The sequence below is a fragment of the Halichoerus grypus genome, chromosome 3 (assembly GCF_964656455.1).
Source record: "Halichoerus grypus chromosome 3, mHalGry1.hap1.1, whole genome shotgun sequence".
In the NCBI taxonomy this organism is placed as follows: Eukaryota; Metazoa; Chordata; class Mammalia; order Carnivora; family Phocidae; genus Halichoerus; species Halichoerus grypus.
In genome coordinates this window covers 129603194-129622457 of record NC_135714.1, presented here as the reverse complement: position 1 = coordinate 129622457, position 19264 = coordinate 129603194, and the positions used below count along the sequence as shown (strand labels likewise).

General features: G+C 44.7%; 1 protein-coding gene across 2 annotated transcripts in view; it reads right to left on the bottom strand.

Moving 5' to 3' along the window:
* Window positions 1–19264, bottom strand: part of FHIP1A (FHF complex subunit HOOK interacting protein 1A) — a 224646-nt gene that overhangs the window by 37903 nt on the left and 167479 nt on the right. For both annotated transcript variants that reach the window (XM_078069309.1, XM_078069310.1), the window contains exon 6: window positions 18490–18576. In XM_078069309.1, the coding sequence (XP_077925435.1) occupies window positions 18490–18576 (87 nt within the window). The remainder of the gene's footprint in view (window positions 1–18489; window positions 18577–19264) is intronic.

Below are 19264 nucleotides of genomic sequence, written 5' to 3'. Positions count from 1 at the left end.
GCAGGAGAGGCAGGGGGAGGGGAAGAGAGAACCTCAAGTAGGCTCCATCCCCAGAGCAGAGCCCGGGGGAGGGCTCGATCTCACGACCCTGAGACCACGACCTGAGCCGAAACCAAGAGTCAGACGCTTAACCGACTGAGCCACCCCGGTACCCCGATATTAGGCAATCTTACCCACAGGTATAAACCCTATGTTCCAGCGTCAGTTTTATTGATAACAAAGGCCCTACTTTGATCTTCTGTCTCCCTCACTTATAGTTCTCAACTTGTCAGAACTCAGATGGGGAAGAAAGCTCTTTACACCTCAATTAGATCAGACGGACTTTTCTGAGACTGCGTAACCTCAGCTATGCACATGCAGTTTCCACTGATCCATGTAAACGCTTTAGACTCCAGGGCTTAGGTGAAATGGCACTGTAACTCCAGACACAGCCAACCTATGGGAAATGACAACAGCGGTCCCAAAACAAACTTATGGCATCACACAGGCAGGGAACTCGGGACAGCAATTCAAAATTGATGGCTGCTGTATATGGGCCCCCAGCACCGTGAGGTCCCCCCGCCTCCATCCTGGCATCTCCTCGGCTTCTCGATGGTCCAGCCCACACAGAGTATGGCCAACGCCCACACCACCCCACAGCACCAGGTGTGACTTACACTCAAGTAATCCCCACAAACGCATTCCCCCTTCTTCCCTCCTAACCCCCTTCCACAGTTTATTTTTTTAAGATTTTATTTATTTTTTTGAGAGAGAGCATGGGGGGGGGGCCAGGGGAAGCAGGCTCCCCGCTGAGCAGGGAGCTTGACTTGGGGCTCGATCCCAGGACCCCAGGATCATGACCCTGAGCCGAAGGCAGACACTTAACCGACTGAGTCACCCAGGTGCCCCATCCACACTCTTTAAATAAAGATCTATATTCTATCCTCTCTGAAGTAAACAAGCAAGCTATACACAAGATGAATGATCAGTGAAATTAACTCTTCTAAGGAGCAACTACATTTTAAAGGGATTAATGTGTGATGAGACTAAATGATAGCATGTTGATTAGGTGAGGATGAAAATTCTGAGTACACCTTTCCCAGCTGGAAAATTCTGAGTACACCTTTCCCTCTGCAACACCCCTTCCCATCCCAGTCTCAGCCCCCTTGAAGGACAACTGGACACACAGGCCATGGGTTACTTATATCTCAGGCGCCGTTTCCAAAGGAGGAAAGAAATTATTTATTTTTATAATTATCATTATTACTGTTATTAATAGTATTTCCAGAAATAGCTACCATTTGTGGAGTCCCAGCTCTGTGCCACGGATTATGGTGTTTCATATACGTTATCTGGGTTCATTCAATTTGGCCTTGCAAAGTAGGCATCAGGGTCCTCATTTCACAGATAAGAAACATGAGGCTCATAGACTTGCCCCCAAAGTACACAGTAAGTGGCAGAGACCAGATTCACCAGAGACCAGGTCTGCCGGCTACCAAATTTCATGCTCTTTGTACTATTTTGAGGAGAAGCCAAGATAAGAATTCTAACGACTCCTTGGCATTCTTGTCCCCCGCCCTCTAAAAACTGAGCAAAAATACTTCGAAACTGAATAGTTGTATCAACCATGTGGGGTGATTAAGGTCAAAGACACTATCTCCCATTATATGAGTTGGGTTATGGCATCTTGGAGGATTTATACCCACCCCTGCCCTTTTACCACGCCATCCTTCCTCCAACTCGTTCAGCTGTGTCTCTCAGAAGCCAGCTGGCTCCCAGTCACAGGTCGGGACTTCACTCCAGAAAACAGCTTCTCCGAAGAACTCACTGAGCACCTTACTCCTGGGAACCATCGAAAGAGCTAAAATTGATCGCTGAGCCAACAAGAGAGGGAGAAATGTTCTTAAGAGAAAAAAAAAAGATGTGAAACACCAACTTTCCTACTGTCACTGGACATGGGCCAACAATATAGAAGCAACACCTAAGATGAGGTCAATTATAATAATACATTAAACTGCCACTCACAAAAGCATTAACTTCTGGCCCTCGCGGCTCCTGGCTATCTCAGAAAGTACCATTCCTCAGACCTCGATCATACACCAAAACTGACTCCACCAGCACCAGCTGGGGTTGCAAAAATGGAGTCTTGTAGATACAGTGACCTCAGTACAATCCCAAAACAGTACAACTTCTGGCCCCAAGCAGAACAGTGGTTTTCAAATACAGATCTCCAATGTTCAACTTGATTTGGAATCCAATGATTCAAACCCATTTTCAAAGACATCATATAGCAGTGGTTCTCAGCCCTGTATCTATGTTAGAATCACCTGGGGAGCTTTTTAAAAATACCCATGTTCACACCCCATCTGTCCAGGTAAGTCAGAATCTCCAGGGCTGGGGCCAGGCCCCCCCGTTGATTCTGATGTGCACCAGTGTGAAGACCCCTGTCCCAAGCACGCCTACACTATGCAGGTGCTAAGATGCCATTTAAGATATTTCAGCTAATGGAGTAACAAAGGTAAAAACAAAATGAAACAAAAACATAAACACAAACAAGCAACTGAAAAAAAAAACCTGTTTTTTGCTGAGCGGTACCCCGTAAAAAGGCTGACAATCACATTCCTTCCAAAGCAAACTCTGGCGCAGGAGGTAAAGGAGCATTTCAGATCACAGGGCAAGTCGGTGATGAGACCCCCACCCTGCGTTGCCCACGCAGTCATCAAATTATCCCGCTTGAGCAATGCCATCTCTGCCGCCTGCCACATGAAGTAAGTATTGTGCAGAGCTTGAGAAAATATTTAAAACTTCTATCAGAGGAAACAAAGGAGTGATTTGGAAGCTTCCAAAAACTTCACTTATCCAAGTAGATAAAATATGGTACATTACTGAATTAGTTAATTGTCCAAATGAGTACTAGAGAATTTCCCAAGAATGAAAGCAGGATTTGACTAATTCCCAACTATTATGGGAAGATCCATTATAGAAGAGTCAATGTTTTGAATTAATGAGAAGAATCCAAGTAGTGGTTGAAAAAACAGGTGGCTATACTACCCACTTCCTTACCCTCCTTCCGCCATTTAAAAAAGGGAGAAGAAGCATGGTCAACACCCTGCCCTGCTTTTAGCAGTGTGAGGTACAAAGTGATCCTAACAGCATTCTGGGCTGCTAACCTCACTCTCATGATATGAATAAAGGGTTCGATGGGAGAATCTGCAGATTAACTAAAAATACCATTCCTTTCTTCCTTTTAAAGGAGGGCCACCAAAAAATTAAACCCAAGAGCCTCTTCTTGGATCCACTAGATGGTGCAAGCTCTCCTTTTAGAGTAGACTTACCAAGAGGAGAAACTCAAGCAGGACATCAAAAATTAATATGGGCGCACCCAAGCAGCCCCTGATTACATAGGAGCCTTGAGAGAAAGGGGATTTGCTCTCAAAGAAATCTATTTTGCAATTAACAAAAGCATAAGGAAAATTTTTTTTGAATTCTGCACTGGGAGCTCAGGAGTTAACTTCCACCAGGGAAGGAATTATGGAACTAAGATTTACTTCCAAGGGGGATAATGGAAAGAGATGACGATACTGTAGCCTCTAGCCCTGCAGTTCTGGTTTTGGTCCAAGCTCGGCCAGTAATCAGCTGTGTGAGCCTGAGCAAGACACTTAACCTCTCTGGTCTTCAACGTCTTTATCCGAAAAATGAGGAGTTGGGACTAGACTATCTCTGGGATTATGTCTAGTACTAAAATTCTGTGAGTGTATATAACATACTATGTTCCTATCTCCAACTCAATCTCTCCATTTAGATTTGGGAAGACCTTCACACACAAAGGCTATCCTTCATGAAATCCATCCAGTCTCTGAAATTTGTTTAAACTGAGATGTTATTAATTCATTTACTGACAAGCACTTCTAGAACGCCTACTGGGTGCTGAGTATTGGGCTGACACCTGTCCAGGGAATAAGGACACTGAGACAAAGGAGTTCCTCACCTTCGCTCCACATAGAGCTCCTCTATAAATTGAAATTGAACACATTTCAAAGTTATAAACTTCATAAATTTTGACAGACAGAATGCTATCTTCAAAGAAAAAAAAAACTGGACAGCTAAATCTACTAGTTCTTTTAAAGCACGTATCACAAATGTAAATACCACACATGCTTATCCAGAGAGTTGAATGTCTTGATAAATAACCATGAAAATGATATATTGCCAATTATTTTTAACTTGATAGATATCTCCTAGGCAACTCAAGCCAAAAACAATAAAGAAAAGTTCTCTCATGGGCGCCTGGGTGGCTCAGTTGGTTAAGCGACTGCCTTCGGCTCAGGTCATGATCCTGGAGTCCCGGGATCGAGTCCCACATCGGGCTCCCTGCTCAGCAGGGAGTCTGCTTCTCCCTCTGACCCTCCTCCCTCTCATGCTCTCTGTCTTTCATTCTCTCTCGCAAATAAATAAAATCTTAAAAAAAAGAAAGAAAAGTTCTCTCATTTTGGACACTGTCAATTCTGGATGTGGACAGCACATTTTAAATATGAATCTTAGAGCCATCACTGATTCTTGAGTAATATTTTTTTATTCATTTTCCTTCTGTTTCTTTCTAGAAAATTCCATATCTTCCTTTATGTTGTTCCAGCAATATCTGTCTCAAATCTGGTCATTCCCATCATGGACTTCCGCAACAAATAAGAGGTATCTCACTTTCAGCAAAAGCCATGTCTGGCCAAGCCTAAACACCCCTCCCCTCAAGCACCTCAGTCTTTTCCCAACTCCCAACAGCCCCTACTACTTAATCTCTCCTGACCTTTCTCCTCTCTCTCCCTCACATTTGCTTCACCCACACATCACGACCTAGTCACCATATCTATGTTCACGCATTCACTTACTCAGAAAACAGCAAAATACCTGTATGGACAAGGCAGTGGGCTAGAGATGCTGCTGTAATATTTGTACGATAAATGGACATATAAATAAATACATAGTCTCTACTCTCATGACGTCTGTCACCTGGTAGGAGAGGTAAGACACAGTAAACCCATAATGATCATACAAAGTAACCTTTCAGTGCCACATGAGTGATACCAACGAAACTCTAAAGATGTGAAGAGTGATTGCCTACGCCTGGCTTGATCAGGAAGACTTTCAGAAGAAGTGGCATGTGGTCGGGACATTGGGGGATGAGAAATATTTAGGTAAGTATAGATGGAAGAGAAAGGTATCTCAAGGAGAGGAAAGGCATAAGCACAGGTGATCAAGTGGAAATCCAGTTCATCCATGGTCCAAGAGAGCTGGAGGAGTCAGTCTATGGAGAGGGAGATGGGAGGAACTTCAGGGGTAGCCTGGGAAAAGATTCAAATAACTGGGCTCTGCCAATTCTAGCCTCGGAGTTATTTTTCTTACTACTCTGATGCCTACGGTTCTCTGCCTATTCCCTCCTGGAAATATGCCAAATTTTGTAAATTACAGATTAATGAAAGAGCTACCTGGTGATCTAAAACTATGATTCTCCAACAAGTACCTAATAAGAACTAAAAAAATAATAACAGAATTAACACACACCAAGCACTAACTCTGTGCCAGGCAACACTGTAAAATATCAACTCACTGAATCCTCACAGGTCCTGTAAGAGTCCTATTAATGTCATTCCCCATTTTACAAAGGAGGAAACCGGCTCAGAGAAGTCAAAAGTGCTGCCCAAGGGCACAGAGCTGGCAGGTGGTGGGGCTGGGGTATCGACCCCGGCAGCCTGACTCTAAACCTCACACCATATTAAATCCTTCGCAAAGAACTTAGCCACTGGATACCACTACGTCTAGCTTTATGCAATGAATAAATGTGCCTTCCTCTTTGCTCTCTATTTCAAGTCTGTTTGCTCCGGCCAGTGTTTTTGTTTGGTTTTTTGTTTTGGCACAGCATTAGACTCAGCGAGATAAAGACAGGGACACCCCCAGGACACCATGAGGATGGCTTTGGGCCGTGGATCCCATGGCCAGGTCACTATTTGCTCTGTGAATATGCAAAACGAGAGCAAAGATTTGGGTCTCCCTTCACCTCACAGTATGGCCTAGGTCTCGGCTTACCACGTGACTGACCTGGAGCCTCCATGCCCACAAATGATTCGAAGACACAGTGGTTCCACAGGCTGGAAACTTAGCACTAGACCTCAGATATTAATTATGAGATTTTCTTTAGAAAAAAAAAAGAAAAGTGAATAGTCCAATAGCTTCTATTATAATCTATTCCTACATTCTCAGAGGCTTTCCACAACAAATACGAGACATTTCATTATGTTCCACAGCTGATCCACAAGGGATACCTCTGGGATAAACAATTTACTCTCTTCAGCTTTTCTATATATTGATGAAGGGAAAAGTGTATTTGTATATGGATCTCAACGCCTGTGTGCATCATCTTTCCACTTAATAACCTCGAATATGGAAGTGAAAAAAAAGCAATAATGGTTACAGTGAAATGAAGAAAATCTGCCAACACCATCTCTGCTGTGTAACCTCTAGTTACAGGGAGCTCTCACTTCCCCTTCTGCCCACAGCACCAGGGCATCTGGGGGGACCCAGTCGGCGGACAACGATGATGCCTTATAAGATACTGTAATGTACATGACATCAGTGTGTGGCCAGTTGTCCTACTGCCAAGCTGACCACATTTCCATTTGAAAGGAGTTTTTGTGGTGCTGATATCACTGTACACATATCTCCACAGTATTACACAAGAGAGCAGAGTTGATTTCACTGTATAAATAATGGCACTTGTCCAACATCCTGAACAATGGGAGGTACTTCTCACAATGGAACACTATCCACACACTGGGGAGCAGAAACGCATTCTTAGAACCCATACACAAGAACTCAACAATGTCCTTTCATTACTCACCTTTAGATGCTACGACTACGAAGTCTGTAAATGATGCAAGTATTTTGACTCACGCTATCTGCTTTGATGGCTAAAACAGCTCCAGAGGGAGGCAGGAGAGACTGTGTCCCCTTCTGAATGCCTTGCTCATTTGGGACAGCTTCACGGCTTCCCAAAGCACTGTTCTCTACCTCCTCATCCAATGCTCACCAGTCTTGGCTGGCTGCCGGCATGGGGATCACCATGGATGAAAAAATGGGATCCTTAACCAGGGGAAGCCCCCTGACATTACACATAAAACAGAGACCCATGTCTTCAGAATCCTCGTCCAGTGAAAGAGCACAAGTAGCCAACGTGCGAGCAGAAGGGCCGAGATCAGTACCATCACCCAGCGTGGTCCATGGAGCACCTGGCTGCTGGCTAACAGGGAAAGTGTCAGCCCTACCTATTAAATCAGATCCTGCGACTCAGGACTTTGAGAGTGACTGTCTTTGCACATTTACACTTGCGCATCTCTGGCACTGAGAATCAGAATAAGCAGGAAAAGAATTCTAGGTACAACTGGGTTGACATCACATTCTGAGAGAAAGAAGGAAAGAGTAAATCCAGAAGTTTGGCTGTCTATAAGATGAGATGAAAATGTGTGAAGGAACAATAAGAATAGGATCTAAAATCAAAACACCAGTGACTAAAAACGGTACAAGATTCCCTGTCCGGTAACACCCAGTGTCATGTGAAGGATGTCTCATTTCAGAGACCCAACTGGTGGAGTTAATAGGTGATATGTGTGTAGTACTAAGTACCAGAGACAACAGGCACTTTAAATACAGTGCCTCACTTATTCTTCCCAAGAGCCCACTAAGGTAGGTACTGTTTTATCCATACGTAATATACACACATAGACGAAGGTACTTGCCATGGTCACGTTGCTAGTTAAGTAGCAAAGAGCCAGAACTCAAACTAAGGTCTCTCGGGCCTCAAGACCCATTTTTTGCAATGTTAAGCTAGACTGCTTCCCCAAATTGTATTAATTAAATATAATGCATTAATTGAATGTATTAGATGGCACACACTCACCTTCGGTTTTCGATTAATAAATCAAGGATTTCCAAGCCAAAGCCTCTCATAAGTGCCACTAAAATCCTGCAGGTCTATATAATGGCTGCCTCTCGTCCGATAGAGCAATTATTAATTGAGGCTGTCTGAAGCTGGCCTGCTTGCTATGACTGCTTCAGTCCGCCTTCCAGAACACTCCTGCCGATCCGTGTCACACAGCTGCAGGCCCACGACAGGACGGGCCTTTTAATTACCTCATTCACCTGCCTCTACTGACAGACCACAGCGGTCCCTACACCTGACCTCTGGGCTTCCGCGGCACCCTCCTGTTTAAATCCAGGGTGACCGAGGAGACGGAATGATTGTGCGGGCCCCTGCCACTGCCATCCCAGCTCCTCAGTCACACCTGGATCGCCAGCATCAGGCAGGGAGCACAGGGAGCTTCAGGACAGAAGCTGGAGATGGCAGCAGGTGCATGAAGCGCTCCCGCTGAGCTCAAGCATGCGCAGCACGCGGCTTCCCCCGCTGCCAGACGGCCCTGAGGAGACTACCTGCCTCCCTGCCCGGGTGCCACTGGAGCCTGCCTCAGGCTGTGAGGCAAGAACAGCAGCTTCTAGAAGGAGTGACCTCACTTCTCTAGGACATCCCTGAGACCCCTTCACTTCACACCAGACCGGCGGTCCGTGGGCCAAGTGGGTGCACAGGTAGGCTTTCAGCATGGTGGAGGACAGAATCATTTTAAGTGCCTGGTTTACTCCAGGCATGGTAAGAAACAAAGTTCCATATGAATAAGTATAGCTCAACATCATTACAAGAAGAGGAATAAGCAACTAGAGGGAAAAAAAAAAAAAAAACACAGGGCTGGGGGCTGTGGACAGGATACTATTCCAGAACCTTTAGTGATTGGACACTTGGATCAATAATGTAGAGAATGGGTTTTAAAAAGCAAATTACTGGGATGCCTGGGTGGCTCAGTCGGTTAAGCGTCTGCCTTCAGCTCAGGTCATGATCCCAGGGTCCTGGGATCGAGCCCCGCATCGGGCTCCCTGTTCCGAGGGGAGTCTGCTTCCCCCTCTCCCTCTGCCTGCCGCTCCCCCTGCTTGTGCTCGCTCGCTCTCTCTCTGACAAATAAAAATAAAATTAAAAATAAAATAAATAAATAAAAAGCAAATTGCTGAAATGCAAAAGTAGAAATATGAAATGGAGAGACCAAACTATTATCCCACTTCAGTTTTTCATATGGTTCACCCCAGAGCTGGAACCTAGTTCAGAGCTCCATAACTCAAGGGGAACTGTAACAGATTTAGCAAAGAACCACTACATTTGAGACATAAAATCTCAAAATTCCAGGGCCAAGAGGGCATCCTAATTCCATGCTTTCGATTCCTTCTTTTTTCCAATTTCCCGCTGCAAGGAATGCCCTGATCAGTGAAGTTTTACAGCATTACTGGCACCAGACATAAAACTTCAAGGTGTTTTTCATCAGGAAGTGATGCAGGTAACAGCAGAGTGATGTGCTGGGCATCCAGAAACGCAACGGGAAGTGGGCCAGAAGAGCAAGCAGGGGACTGGCCTCTGCGCTCTGGCCACATCAGAACCCCATCCCCCATCTCCCAGACTAGAGATGCATGAAGAAGGGTGGACGGGAGAAATGGAGCGAAGGGACAGTTAAGGGACAGGCTGCTCTGCCCACTCCGCTCTGGAGACCAAAAAAGTATGACCTAAGAGGTCAGCACATGCCTCCCATCAACTCAGCACCCAATTATAGCTCATTAACATGTATTAGTGCTGATCATTTGAAGCCAGTTTTTAATTGCTCTTAAAACCTTCAGTCACGAGTTTCACTGGGCATAAAAGTCAAAGACATCCCTAGCCAGTGAAAGCCCAATTGGGCTCTGCAGGGGTCCCAGCCCACCCCACCCACAGACTCACTGAATAGCAAACGGCTGACTCACAAGTGTGGCTGCTCCCAGACTCTGAAAATTTCCATCTTCTGCAGTCCCCAAAAAGCTTCCATCCATCAACCTAAGTCAATAAGCCATGAATTATTGAGCTCACAGGATACAGGTCATGAATATGTATGTGTGTGTTTAGAAGACAAGATTGTAAAACAAATGGGCCCCACAGTGGCTTAGAGGCGGCCAGCGCACATGCCATTTAAGGGAATGGCTGCAATTATTCTACCTGTGTATGTTGTTCAAGCACAGTTTTAGCACACAAGAGATGGTGGGAAAACTGGGTTTTCTGGTAGATTTTTCTGCTTCTGTTTTTCCAAGCGTGCTCGTATGGAATAACTCGCTGAATGAAAACAGCTGCCTGCTCTTCACAAAAACCAAAGGTACAGGCTTTCTTTGAGGTCACAGGTATCACTGCGAAAGCCTGTGAGCTGCCTGCGGGAAAGGATGGCGTGTAGTTCATTACTTTCCCTGCCCTCCCTCCCTTCCTTCAGCACACTCCCCGCTCAACGTCTCCTCCGCCTCCAACGACTACAGACAGCCCCAAACTTCTGCCCTAATTTCCTAAGGAGCCAAGGAACCCACAAAACAGAAGAACACACTAGTTCACTAGACATTTGACCAAAATAATACGGCTGAGCCCCCGATGCTATTCGTGCACCCTTTCCCCTCCAGACGCCTTGCTAGTCCCCTCTTTCTAACCCTGCTGGGGCCAGGGCAGGCACTGAGGCCATCTTTGGCTTCTACTGCCAACCGCCTGCCTGTCCGTCTCCTATCCACCCAGGAGCCCTAAACAACACACCTGCACAGAGATTCTTCCAAGCTAGTGACAAGGCCAATCAGCTCGCCTCACTTCTGTTTCTACCTGCTACAACACAGCTTGATCACCACCGCATTCAAAAGGTCTTCAAAAAGATCACCTGCAGAGGAGGTGCTAAGCTAGCCTGGGGTGAAAGCTAAGCGTCTGGCTTTTGATATTCTAAATTTGAGGAGCATGGCAGGCCACTCAGGCCAAGAGATCCCACAGGTGGTGGAGGATGTTCAGGCCATCTGTGTAGAGCTGACAGTTGATCGCAGGGTTGACCAGAAGACCGAGACCCACGCACGCCCACATTCAGGGAAGGCAGGGGAAAAGTGAAGTCCATGTTGCCCACAGACTCTACCAGAGATCCACCAGAGTCTGAAGAGTGGCCGTCAAAGGGGAAAGGAGGTCACCAGGGAGTCAGAAGTCTTGGGTTTGTTAATAGAGCAACTCTTTAAAATCCCGATATTTTTCAACAACTTTTAAGTGCATTTAATGATCCGGCAAGGGAAAAGCTGGGAGACATACATGAAAAAAAGAAAAGGAGTCACCCCTTTAGGTAGTTTGGAAGGGTTTTATGGTAGTGAGTGGGAGAATACCTTCTCTTTAGGATCTTTGTTCCTTGTATCCTATTTTCTTCAGCCCCCTCCCTTCTCCTGAACGCCCTTCCTTCCTGCTTTTTTTTTTTTTTTTAAGATTTTATTTATTTATTTGACACAGAGAGACACAGCGAGAGAGGGAACACAAGCAGGGGTAGAGGGAGAGGGAGAAGCAGGCTTCCCGCCAAGCAGGGAGCCCGATGCAGGGCTCGATACCAGGACCCCGGGATCATGACCTGAGCTGAAGGCAGACGCTTAATGACTGAGCCACTCAGGTGCCCCCTCCTTCCTTCCCCTCCTTCCTTCCTTTCTTTCAGTTCACACTTCCCAAAATGCCAGCCATACCTGCTGCCTTATTTGTCACCCCCAGGTTGGTCCTGAGCCTCTTATCCCCGACATCCCTCTACACAGAAACTGCTGGCCATAGATGCAAATGCTCACCTGCCCTGGGAGTCAGGTGAGGGTCTCTCCCAGTGCCCATTCTCCCTGCCCCTGTGCACACCACGGCACTCTTGGTGTACTTTTACCAAAATGCATCCTCCCAGCCTGGACTCCTGTGGGAGCTCGCTCCCTGAATGTCCTTCCCTGCCTGCTCACCTTCAAGGTTCGCCCAGGTCACTCATGTCACTCTCCCTGTCATACTCCACCCTCCGTGTCCGCCCCACGCCCCTCCCCCACCTGCCCTGGCTCCCTTCTCTGGTACAACATTTATTTCAGTCCCTCTTGTGGTTACCATGTCAGTCTCCTGGGTCCCAGATTATAAACTCCGGAGATATCAGAGGGTTTTCAGGCAACTTCATTTCCCCACAGGGTCCGGCAGAGAGCTTTGCGTCTGGTACACACTCACTAAATGGTCTCTGAACAAATGACATTACACTTTTACTGCATATGAGATGGCAGAATTTGTCCTGGAGTAACCATGATAACACCTTTGCATACAACAGCAAACGATTTACAGAATGCTCTCATAATTGATCTCCATTCCCTGTAAGGGGGAGCGAAGACTTTACTCTCCCCACCGTGCAGCTGAGGAAACAGACTCAGAAAAGCTAAACGCTTCGCACGAGGTCACACGGCAGTAAATACTGGAGCCAGGACTAGAATTCAGATCTTCTGATCCAGGGTCTACCACCACAGGTCTCTTCCACCACACACCCTGCTTCTTCGTGAACGGGTAATAACAAGACTGACCTGGTGATTGTTACCTGTGCTTTAGTTATTTCTTCATTGTTTATTCATATCTAGCATGTTGTTAGCATATCTGCTTGTCACGTTAAAGTCTAACTATGATTTCAGGTTCCGGAGAACAAGGATCAATACATAGAATTAGACAGTAACTATCATCTATAAAAAGTGGACTTTCTTATGTGTTTCTAGAAAATTTTTTAAAACCACATCTTAACACTAAATCTGAATACACACTACAGGTGCCATCTGAACCAACTAATTAACACTCTAAATTATTGATACTAGTAAGTCAGTGTGCTGGATCACCTCTATTTGCCTCTCTTTATCTACTCTCCAGCTCGTCCACCCTGCTCTGAGCCCCAGATGACCTAGATGGGCCACCTTGCCATCTGGTTTCCATTTGGGTTCACCCAAAGGGAGTCCAGCAGGAGACCGGAGGAAGGGAGGCTATTCCTTTTTCTTCCTTTGCCTCCTCCTCTGAGGCATTGTCTCAGGTTGGTCGTGACCCACACCTGAAGCTCCTGGTTCTATTCAGGTGGCCCTCTCCACAGAGCTCTCTCTGACCCTTTACAAACACATTCAGTCCTAGGGATGGTAACCATGGTAATCCCGCCCACAAATTCTTTGACACTCCTACTATCAAGAGGTGGGGTTCTATGTCCTCTCCCCCTGAAAAAGGGTGGACTCTTTGACTACTCTGAATAATAAAATATGGCAGGAGTGACACTGTTGCAGTTTCTAGACTGACAGCTTCTAGTTCCTGTCTCCTGAGCCCCCAACAAATATAAAGGAGTCCAACTACCTGAGGCTGCCATGTTTAGAGAAAGCCCAAGCCAACCCTATGAAGAGACTATGGAATGAGGGAAAGAGGGAGACAGGGAGGGAGAGGGAGGGAGGAAGAGAGAGAGAACGGGACAGAGAGAGAGAGACCCATCCATCCAGTCAGCCCCAAGAGATTCAGGCCCCATCCACTGTGCTCATCCCAGGTGAGGTCCCAGATAGCACAGAACGGAGATGAACCAACCCCACTGTGCCCAGCCTGAATTCCTGAACCAGAGAGTTGTGCTTTATACTAATAAATGGTTGTTTCAGGTCACTAAGTTAGCGAGTAGTTTATTACATAGCAGTAGATCACTGAAACACCACACTTTTTTTTTTTTTAAAGATTTTATTTATTTATTTGAGAGAGAGAGAGAGAGACCACAAGCAGGAGGAGGGGCAGGAGAACAAGTAGACTCCCCACTGAGTGCAGAGCCTGACTCAGGCCTGATCCCAGAACCCTGAGATCATGACCGAAGCCGAAGTCAGAGGCTCAACCCACTGAGCCGCCCAAGCGCCCCGAAACACCACACCTTTATAACTAGTTCTCCACTACCCAATTTGAGTGCCAGGTATTCCTTCTGGGGCTCTGACTGACAAAATACGTATGACAGCCATGAGGGCTAATAATCACATCGCAGACGTCTATTCTTCTGGAAAAATGGGAGAACTGCATTTCCCTCTGAGGAGATGTGGCCTGGTGACCTGCTTTGCTTTAAACAATGAAATGTGAATGGAAATAACATGGATCACTTCCAGGTAAGTGCTTCAAGAGCCAGTGGGCCATTCACTATATTCTCTTCCTCTGACATGACCACAGATATCATTTCCAGATGGTGAAGGTTCTATCACCTTGGGTCCCTGAATGACGAGAACATGGAGAAAAGCTACCTGCAAACTGCCCACCCCACACTCCAAGATGGACAAGCAGTGTGAACAAATAATAGACATGTGTTGTTCTAGCCCCTGAGACGTTGGTGGTGTTCGTGACTGCGGCATGCTCATCATGACTGACATAATAAACTCCTTCATCAAGCTAATCCTACCAAAACGACCCCTTGCATGTGGGGACCATTTGAACTCCTGAATATTCTGCACACAAGGAAGCAAATATATAGGTCCATCATTTTTACAACTACAATCAGGAAAGCCATGGAAATCAGTCAACTGTTCGGAACCATGGAAACCCACCTCTTAGACCTCCAGCTCCAGGGAGTGAAAGTGACCAAGGGCCCCTGCTACTACACTCTGAAATCCTCACCACACGTCCCACAGACCCTCTCCCTGGGAGACGTAGGTCCCCTCTGATGGGTTTGCTCAGATTGCACAGCACTCTGGGACATTCCCAACCAACCTCTCCTTCTCCTTCACTTGGGGTCACATTTACATTGCAGTCCAGCAACTCCCAGCCTTCCCCACCCTGCTCCCTTTTTTCTCTCTCACAAGCATTTCCCCTAATAAAATCCTTGCACGTTTAATCCTCTGTTGGCATCTGCTTCTCTGAGAACCCAGACTAATACAACCATACCGATGAATATTCAGCCTTGAAAATTTAGCTTTAATAAATTATACAGAGACAACAGAACTAGCTCTTCCTGGTTAAGGGCTGTCGAAAGTCATAAATAACCAGTTCTGTACAACGTGATGTCCACATTTATGTCTAGCTCTGATTCCTAAATGAACCATATTAACATGGCATCATTTTTTCTAGTATGACTTTTACAGAGTATGATTTTAAACCTATCTCCAAAAATGGATCCTTTCCTAAATGTCCAAAACAGGCTTCCAATCCCTTATTCTAAACCCTGGAGACCATGCGTACCTTGGAATTCAAACTTTTCCTAGTTTAGAAAAGTAACGTGGGCGCCTGGGTGGCTCAGTTGGTTAAGCCACTGCCTTCGGCTCAGGTCATGATCCTGGAGTCCCTGGATCGAGTCCCGCATCGGGCTCCCTGCTCGGCAGGGAGTCTGCTTCTCCCTCTGACCCTCCCCCTCTCATGTGCTCTCTCTCTCATTCTCTCTCTCAAATAAATAAATAAAATCTTTAAAAAAAAAAAAAAGAAAAAGAAAAGTAACGTGTACGTCTGCCATATTTGACTAACCCAGCGGGTCCGAGGCAGCACCCTGTAACCAAATACATTACTATTTCTTCCACAAAACATACAAATATGAACACAAGTAGAATAAAACCAAACAGCCTCAAGACAGTTCAGGTAAGGGTTTGTCACCACAGGAGTTCAGCAAAGGTTAGGTTGTGCTGCCATATGAATTATTTTTTAAAAATTGGGGGTTTTCTAGGCTTTTTTAATTTCTTAGTTGTGGATAAGGAACTATGGACCAGTATATCCACACTACGGAAAACCGTGCAGCCCTTTGAAAAAAATCAAATACAGCTTTGTGCTAACACAGAAGAATGACTGGTCACACCACAGCGTTGGATGGAGAAAGCGCATAGCAGAAAGACTCAGAGGGAGCACTACATCGTGCACACACAGACTGGGGAGAGGCAAGGGAGAGACAACACTCACTTGTCAAGTGCCCACACCCCGCCTCTCATTGCCCACAACCCTTTGTAATGACTTCATCTCTGGTTAGGAAATGCTGTGGAAATACAGTTTAGGAGAATTGATTATGATGTAGGAATATGTTTAAGTATGCATTTATTTCTATTATTTATGAGACAGAGAGAATGAGTTCACCTCTGCAAACTGCCTACATGGATGGGATGGCCAGTAACTAAAATGCCACACATAAATTGGGAGCAGAGAGAGTACACAATGGAAATTTATTTAGGATACTAAATGAGGCGCCTCTGCTAGGGCAAGAGACACAAAATATGAAAAATCTAGACCAGAGCCCCTACAGTAGTAGACCTGAGACTTCTAGGTGTCCCTTCCCATATCAAAGGAGAGGACACAGGCTATGGGAGGCGAGTGCTCCCACTAGGAACTCCTCTGGAAACACCCAGTTCTGGACTTCTTTCCTCATCTGCCTCGGGGCCCTGTCCTGTCACTCACGGGAGGCTCCTTACTTCATCAACCACTGAGACAGCCAAGAGCCAGAGGAGAGGCTGTTCACCCTCCCCCTTGCCCTGCCTCCTTCCTAAAAATTTTCATTCTAAATGATTAAAACACACACACAGATTGGGGAGCAAGGAGGAAAATAAATTAGAGAGGAAATATTCTCCCTGGTCTCTAAATAGCCCTGGGAGAAATTGCCTGCAATAGATAAAAGTTAGGGAATTTTAATTAGGGGTTGGAAATTCAAATTTAATATAGTAATGTTCCTTTTGCCTTTTATGTATTCAGCATTGACTGTACTTTTTTTCACAATAAGGATGTATTCCTAACTTCATGATTTAAAAAACCTCATATTTTAATTATAGGCATAATAGAGAACAATATATGTAAAGTGCTGTTAAAATTCTCTATGAACCACTGCCTGGGAATGCAGCACGTACCAGCACTCGGCGTGGCACTTTAACAAACCTCATTCCACCTATGTGCTGTTTATTCAGCGTCCTGAGTCCAAGGCTCTGTCCTGGGCACTGGAGATAGCCTGGTGAACAAGGCAGGTGTGAACCTTACCCACAAGAAGCAGGCAAACCACTGTGGAGACAGCCATTAAACAAGTTATTGCACATTTAATGATTTGATTCCACTAGTGGTTAGTGCTGTGAAGGAGTAGTGCACGGTGACCAGTCAGATCCTCGTAATAGTCTCTGACGTGGATCTCATCCTCAATTATGGATAAAGAGTTATCATTAGTATTTGTAACATTAAGGTACGGTAATTACAGTAATGTAAAATATCCTGAACAAATAATAATTATAATTATCACTATTACAATAATGACTTGGGAAATTATTTTATATCCACTGGTCAATGAGGAAAAGCATGGAACTAAATGAGGAAGAAAGTCTAAATGTGTGAGGGAGTATATGGATAATGACTGCCAGAGAATTTCAGTAGCAATGTTGTATTCCTTCACAGAGGAGAAGTCCTCCATGCAGAGGCTTAGAGACCTTCCATAGAAGACATTCACCCCACCTCCAGAAAAGTGAGATACTAACAGAAGGACAACCTGAAAACAAACATGAGGTTTGCATTTTCCCAAGTTACGTCCTGTGTTTTCCAAGACAGATTTAATTTCAAACACTTGGTCCCTCTGTGCCCATAAACCACTAAAATCATCTAGAAACATCAATATTTTGATGTTTAAGCCACATCCAAGATTACCTCTTGAAACTAGAAGTAATACAAAGCACACTGTCAGATCAAGAACAATGCTTGTTTTGGAAAATACGGCCACTACACACAAAAGGCAGTAAATGGTAAAAGATGAACATCTTCTACGAAGACCCATTGCTCTAAACTTGAAGCCCCATTACCGCGGCGGCTTCAAAGTTGCCATAATAAGGCATTCTTCGATTCTGCAAAATGAGAGCCCATGGAAATAGTACTTCCAGATGCAGAAATGTGGGCAACCCATCAAAACAACATGTGATAAGTTATTTCTTCCTTATCTCCCTTTGAGGGCTGGCAATTCTAATAACTCAACAAAGAGTCTCTGAACTCAATACTCTGTCTCTTTACACAGTGAAGAAAACTCCTTATAATTAGAATTCTAGGTCCATGGGTGTCTCCTGACAGCTCACAATGGAAAAGCTATCAGTTGATTTATTATACAAAATGAGAGCATCATAAGGAATCCAGAGTAGTGCTAATGAGACAGCCAACCTTTACGGGGACCTTAACTTGCTTCACTTTAATTTTTACTGTCACAAAATTGTTATAAAAAATCATATTCTACTAAGGAGATGGCAAATCCATGACACCTGTGTTACCCCGGCCCCTTTCCCCACCACAGTAAGCCCTGCACTCTCTAGGACAGATTTGGCCTCCGAGGACAGCCTAACGGAGGATTCCAAGGAGCTACTCTCCATGAACGGACGTGAACACAAGAGCCAGAGTCATTTGCCAATCTTCATGTAGACTATCTTACTCGACACTCACAATGCTGTGTCCCATGACACCAACTGGATCCCAACAGACTTCAGCTGTCACCATCGTTAAGACCTATCTTTCATATTCCTGAGGAATATGAATGGAACGAGAAGAAGAATTAGGCTAAAGTCACCATCGAGTCAGTTACACTGGTCACCTTCCTCGGTTTCCGTCAGTTGTACCATCAACAGGTAAGATCACCTTAGCCAATCACTGACCTTGTGGAGCGCAGGAGCCAAGACTGGTACCAAGAATCCATTGTAAATATAATTGACAAGCTGATTGCGAATCAAGGGGTGAGCCACCTAAGAGAGAAACAGGCAGTCATGAAAAAGACAGAGTTTCATCTTTAGGTCTTCTTAAAATCACACATTTCTGTGAATATCCTAAATTCAAAGAGGAAATTCAAATTCTGGCCATTTATTTCATGGTTAAGGAATAATTCAGACTTCAAGCCACCATGTAATTTTTTCAGATGGCTTATTCCAGTATAAACAGCTTGGACTTTCAAATTTTAAAATCGGTAATTTTAAGTTTCAACTTAAAAAAAAAGCAGATACTAAATAGACTGAATACGTATAAGGACTCATAAAATAAAATTAACAAATTGTAAAGTATCATTTTGCCCCATAACTTCATCTATGTCTTAATCAATTTGTGCCTAATTAAAAACAAAAGTATAACTGTCAGAGTGGACAATTCATTTATTTTGCTAGCAAAAAGAATCTGTGTTCAAGATACATTTTCTACCAATCATTTATATTGAGGAGGAAGGCATTTAGAAAATCTTTTCATAAAAAAATAAGATTTTGTTCAAAAGGAGAAAACATTACCAAAAGTATCACACTTCTTATATTTCATTTTTAAACTATATTTAGCATGGATAAGTCTTTACTAATATCTTTTAGGAGTAATTTCTTCAGTAGTACCCCCAAACAAACAAAAAAAAATCTTAAAAGTATATGGCCCCGATTTCAAAATATAGTATAAAAT